The sequence below is a fragment of the Monopterus albus genome, unplaced genomic scaffold (assembly GCF_001952655.1).
Source record: "Monopterus albus unplaced genomic scaffold, M_albus_1.0 scaffold280.1, whole genome shotgun sequence".
NCBI lineage: Eukaryota > Metazoa > Chordata > Actinopteri > Synbranchiformes > Synbranchidae > Monopterus > Monopterus albus.
In genome coordinates, this window is record NW_018128160.1 from 1 (window position 1) to 6,307 (window position 6,307).

Sequence of the window (6,307 nt, forward strand, 5' to 3'; positions counted from 1 at the left end):
AAATCAAAACATTATTATTCTATTTAAAGTTAGGACAAGCTGTATATTCTTTTAAATATTAGCTACACATTACAGGGCCCTATGGTGCAAACATTTCACTCGGGTATGTAAGTAAATCTCTGTGCACTAATGCAGGAGAACATTTTTTTGCACACTGGTGTGACTGACTAAAGTGAACCAATGTCAGCTGATTTTACCACAATAAGGCTACAAACGCTGGTAGCCTAGAAAAGCCAGACAGTAGCAGTGTGTCTTCAAATGGGATTTTAAAAGAGAGATTTAGGTGTGGCTGCGTTGTGTTGATCTGACTGCACAGTGTGGTTCTGTGTGGTGCCTCCCTCCACTACCTGCGGTCGGTTCAGACCCGGTCTGTCCACCTGCTTACTGTTCATGTGTTTGTCTCATCAATAAACACTGAGCCAGCAGCAGTGGGCTGTTACTGACCTACTTTACTTAAAATAACATGTTTTTTAAAAAGTAAAGGTGTGGTGGCTACAAACAGAGAAAAGAATTTAAAATCAGAAAAATCCAAATGGTTCTATACTGTAGTTGTACAGCTTTACTGAGCTGCTAGCATGTAGGCTCTAGATGACTATGTTGATTTGATGTGCCCTGGATGATTATAGTAAAATGTAAATAGAACTGAAACAATTAGTTGATTAGTTGATTCACTGATCAACAGAAAGTGAATCTTTCTGATAACTGGCTCATTGTTCAACTGTTTTTCAGCTTCTCAAATGTTAATATTTTCCATCTATTTGACTGAACTGATTAACTTTAGGTTTTGAACTTTTTTTTGGACAATGTGGAGCTGCCGCCTTTAGGCTACAGGAAATTGCACATTAAAGTTTTCACCATTTCTGACACTCTACAGCCTTGAAGAATTGTTAAAAAATAAAACAGCTGATAAGTTGACTCATAATGTCATATGTATTATTTTCTGTGTTTAAGATGTTGCTGTTTCCTGGTCAGCCGCCGTCACAGTCTGGCCGTTACTCCGTCTCCATGAGTGGGGATCTGACTATAACTGACGTCCACCCCGAGGACTCGGGCTTTTATATTTGCCAGGCCATCAGTGTAGCAGGAAGTGTGTTGACGAAGGCGCTGCTGGAGGTGGAGGGAGGTGAGACTTCAGTCCGTTGTTCCATCAGTTAATGGAGAGAAAACATCACTTTGACAATGATACAGCTCAGAAAGATCAAGAAAAACCTGTTCTTTTTTTTTTTTTGCTCTTTGGGCAGCCTTATGTTTTCTGCCTACTGTGCATCAGTGGTATTTGAATTTAAACATTTGACAACTTTATAAGCGTTATTTATTTCATATACATTCCAAATATATTTTTACTGTTTTTCTCCCCTGTATAAATAATCAGAAGAGAGATGACACCCCTAAAATACATTTCTGCTTCCTGTGCCCTCTAACTGGTAGGTCCCTCAGGTCGTGTCCCGCCGATCATTCGCCAAGGCCCAGCCAATCAGACCGTATCTCGGGGTGCAGTGGCCCAACTGCACTGCCGTGTAATCGGAGGGCCCTCAGTCAAGATTTCATGGGAGAAGGATGGAGAAAGACTTCAGGCAAATAAACCTCGACTAACCTTGATGGAGAATGGCACTTTGCAAATCACCAACGTAAAGGTGTGTGTGTGTGTGTGTGTGTGTGTGTGTGGGTGGGCGGGGTTGCATTAGCTGAAGGTCATTTATTGGAAAAGGCATGAAAAGGGTGAGTTTTGAAAGATATTTGCTCTTAATCTAAAAGAAAAACAGACATTGTGAAGAAACAGGCTGTTTAGAATACTGTAAACATTCTAATCTGATCTCCGACCTTCTTTTATTTTGCCCCCAGCCCACTAGGCAACAATTATTTTTTAGAAATTCAGTTTTTGTATGTAAAATTAAGGTGAGGCTGAGTTTCAAAGACAAGTCTCTCTAAGGCAATGCATATCTCTCCAGCGCAATTATGTGCTCATGCGGTGTGTAATTGTAATGTTAATGAAGGTGCATGTTTGTAAATGCTAATGTGTTCTACTTTGATGGAAGAGCAGTCAGCGGCCTCTTTGTGCTATAACCTCACCTTGAGGTCACTCAGTACGTAAAAACAAAAACAGCATCATTTTTATTAACTGACTGGCGATAGATGATAAATCATCTAACTGGCAATTAAACCTCCTGGCTGGCCTGTGCTCATTCACTTCCTGTTTCATGCTGTTTTTCTGCAGTGGTGTTCAGCAAACTTGGTGCATTAAGGTTTGGTCCAGTACACCACTGAGGTGGGGGGAATCTGCCTTGCCACTGTTCTCAGTGGAGCAGAAGATGTGCATTAGTGTGGCATCAAGGGGATGACAAGAGGGGAAAAATAGGGGAAATGAGGATGATAAGTGAGGAACTAAAAATATGATGCTGATGCCACCATTAATATTTTAGCAGTAGTTGGAGTCATCTAAAGAAGTTCACCTGCCCACACACTGCGTTGTCTGTCAGCCAGAGGTCAGCACTGCAGTGGGTGATCTCATATGGTCTGATGATAGTTCCAGCTGACTGGCTCTTAGCCAAGATAGGGCTGGAGTGAACGCTAATTGCGTTCGTGAATCATGCAAGTATATACAGTTCATAATGTAAACAGGAGGGCAGGTGTGTGGTGTGGTGCCTCGTGGTCTGTAGAATGGAGCTTCTACAGCTGCTGAGGCCATGTATGCTCAGATGACACTTAAATTTAATGGTGATGACAAACCAGATAGCAGTAGTTAAAGAAGTGTTCGGATCCTTTGCTTACAGCTGGTATAATCATTATTTTTATATTGACTATGGACCAAATGTCTATGTGTACACTGAAAGATGCTGCTTGTAGTAACAAACCCACAGATAATTAGTAGGCGTTGTATGATCCGTAATGTTATATACATTTGCTTACATCTTTGGTACTTTTTATTGTTCATCTTTTAAGAAATTTCCTTGGTGCACCTCCACTTATATCTACTGTCAATGCTAAACTAACACAGCCTTGAAACTTTTAATCCAAGGACAGCAGGTGTGGTAAAAATGTGAAATCTGCTTACAAACAAACATACAATTCAACACAAATGAAGAATAAAGTTTCCAATAATAAAAGAACGAGCAATAAATAATTCCATATACTGAATTATAAATATTTTGAAAATTATTTTAGCCGTCCCTGGTAGGCTAGTGGTTAAGGCGCAGCTCTCTCGCTGCGGCGCCTTGGGTTTGAATCCAGGTTGCTTCAGGAAGGGCATCCGGTGTAAAACACGTGCCAAATGTCAACATGCGAGTCGTCAGTGTGACGACCCCTAGATAGGAAAAGCCGATAGTGACTTTCTTTCATTTTATTCCATGAAAATCAACTGAAAGTCAATAGTCATCAGTCTCAGAACTTTGTCTGTATTTTACATGTAATTAGTACAAAACTACATGGGTCTTTCAAGGGAACCTTCAAGGAATTATTAGGATATAACAGACCCATAAATTGGATAGGAAGTTATTAGGAAAGTATTTTGAATTTACAGACTCATAAAATAAAGCATTTCTTACTTTTATGATTTGAGCGTCTGCTGCTATACTGTGCTATTATGATGCATTAATCTGGAACCAACTTGTTGGTTTTGTTGTTGCACCATTTTACTTTATATATTTTTAATTATTTGTTGAATAAAATGATCACATGTTATTTGTAAAATCTAAATATGCAAAGTGGCCAGTATGTATAGCTGTCAGATAAAGGTAGTGGTGTAAAATATGCAGTATTCCCTGTTGAAATGGAGTGGAGCAGAAATATAAGTACCATAAAATGGAAGCTCTTCAGATTTGTTTGTAACTAGGGTGCATTCCATGGTTTTCCACCTCTACCAGACAGGCTGAGAATCTAATAGTAAAAATATGATTTCTCTGTACACGTTCTTTTAGTCATCTAAACAGATCCAGAACTTCAGTCCAACATGTAAAACAGCTTGCAGCATTTGTTCCATCTGACTGGTTTTTTGGTGTCTGTCTGAAATGTTGACTGATATTTAACAGGACACAGACACGGGGATGTACACGTGCATGGTATCCAGCGCCACAGGGGAGTCGAGCTGGAGTGGGATGCTGACCGTCAAAGGTACTCACACCAAAGCAGTTCACACTCTGTCTCTCTGTTACTCTTCACACTCTGCCGCCCTCACACTACACCTCCGAGCAAGAGCAACTACAAATTCTGACAGTGTGTTTCATAAGAGCACAGTCTGTAGCCATGACAGGACAAAATCCATTCCACTTTCAACCAGAATGTTGATCAGAACTGATCCATTTTTCCTGGTTTCTTGTTTCTGTTAACAGAGGATGGAGCTGCTCCCGTATCCAGAGTTTCTGAGTTCATCCAGCTTCCGGGGCCTCCCCAGAAGCCAGTGGTGACGGAGGTGACCAAAAACACTGTCACCCTCACCTGGCAGTCCAATCCTCATGAAGGCGGTGCTGCGGTCACCTCCTACATCATTGAAGCTTTCAGGTACATGGGGGGGACACAGACATGCACAATAGAAGTCAAGTCTTATTCCCATTACTTTCGTCCAGTGTAATGCCACTGACTCCTTTTTCAAGGCTGGTAACTTCAGTATATCTTTAATGATTTCAATGATTTTGAATATGTAATTAGGCTCGATATCCCATGACCCTATTCAGGAATAAGCAGAGTAGATAATGGATGGATGGATGAATATGTAAATATCCCATATTGTAGCTCGAACATAGAATTGTTTTTAACTTATGACCAGCTTCTCTCTGCATATCATTAAATGTTGACATTTCTCTAGTAGCCTGATTAAAACACAGTCCTGCTGTATTTAATGTCAGAAACAGAACCAAAAGAGCTGTTGGAAATTTGTTTATGGCACGGCTCACAAGTACATACTGTACACTAGCTATTGAGTTAAAAACAAAGATATACGCATAGAGTTTTTTAAACAATAAAAACATTATAGCTGTACGGAAGTGGTCTCTTATCCTTTCAATATTTTATTCTTACTCTTTATCGTGGTTTCTAAGTGTAAGGTTGACTTGACTTGATTCCAGTGCAATGTTTGTTCTTATCTTTTTACCATTAAAGTTGCATTAACTAACTTCTCCCTCTAATTTTTGACTATTAAGAGGTTAATGAGAGTAAAAACAAACAGTACCCCCTCCTCTTCTCCCCCCACTCCTCTTTGCCCTCCTTCCCTGGAATCGAAATTATGTCATATGTGGTCACAAGATCCGGAGGCACTTGTAGAAGTCAGGTAGTGCAGCAGTAATAACCGGCTCTAGAACTAATGTATACGGAATATAGGGCCCGTGGAGGCTGTTGTTTTTGGTGGCATTGTAGCGTCACAGTGTCAGATAAAGAGGTTTACATTCTAGCGACATATGTATGTCTAACGTTGTTTGTAGCAGATGTATCTGCATTAACACAAGCAAATTATACAGAGGGATGTTTTTTCAGTAATAGTGCTACAGTACTACAGTACTAATGCCATTATCGCATCATTTTCAATGAAAAGCGCATCATATAACCTCGAATCATCAGGGGCGTGGAAGAAGTGTGGTGCTAATTTTAACAACAGTGGCCACAGAGGGCAAGAAATAAACAAAAGGCCTGAAGATAGCAGAGTGGGGTGGTGGGGTTTAGTACAGCAGGGAGAAAAGGCTTCTAGACAATTTTTGACTTAATTTATCCAAATCTGTGCAAAATCTTTGATAATGCAGCTTTAATATTCCTGCGCCAAAGCAGGTCTCACTATCTCAAAAATGATCTGTAGCTGTTTCATCTGTAGCCACACTGTTTTATTTGTTTGTATTCTCACTGTACCCGATAATGAAGTCCTCTTCATTTAGAGTCATTAGAGTTTGTTAATGACTCATCTGCGCCTGTGGGCAATTCAGTAAAGTGACATACTGAAGTGAAACTGTGACACTCTCTGGTTCAGGATTTAGTCGTGGCAGGAGCACAGAGCCACAGCAACATTGACAACCAACCAGAGGCTTTAAAAGAGACAATGAGTGAAAGAGGGGATGATTACTGCAGTGGTCAGTTCGGTAGCTCTGTCCTGTCCTGTGGCAATGGAAGGAGAGGATGCCAATCCAGTCGGAGAATTCACTTATTACAGAAGGGGGAGGGAGGTTACAGAACAAGTATCCAGATGCAAAAACACACAAAGGTCTAGTTACAGTCGCTCCCGTATGGAGAGGAAGCTCAGTGTGACTGACTTGCATGCAGAGCTGATAATATCCACTCACTGTTGCACGCTGCACCACAGAGTACTTGGAAATTTCTGTCTTTGTTTTAT

The 6,307-nt window shown here is 40.6% G+C and overlaps 1 protein-coding gene across 1 annotated transcript in view; it reads left to right on the plus strand.

Annotated features, from left to right (window-relative positions):
• Nucleotides 1-951: 951 nt before the first annotated feature.
• Nucleotides 952-6,307, plus strand: part of LOC109973099 (roundabout homolog 2) — a gene marked incomplete at its 5' end in the record, with an annotated part of 25,585 nt that continues 20,229 nt past the window's right edge. Inside the window, 4 exons of the mRNA XM_020622435.1 lie at nucleotides 952-1,123; nucleotides 1,429-1,634; nucleotides 4,026-4,107; nucleotides 4,326-4,494. Of these exons, the coding sequence (XP_020478091.1) occupies nucleotides 952-1,123; nucleotides 1,429-1,634; nucleotides 4,026-4,107; nucleotides 4,326-4,494 (629 nt within the window). The remainder of the gene's footprint in view (nucleotides 1,124-1,428; nucleotides 1,635-4,025; nucleotides 4,108-4,325; nucleotides 4,495-6,307) is intronic.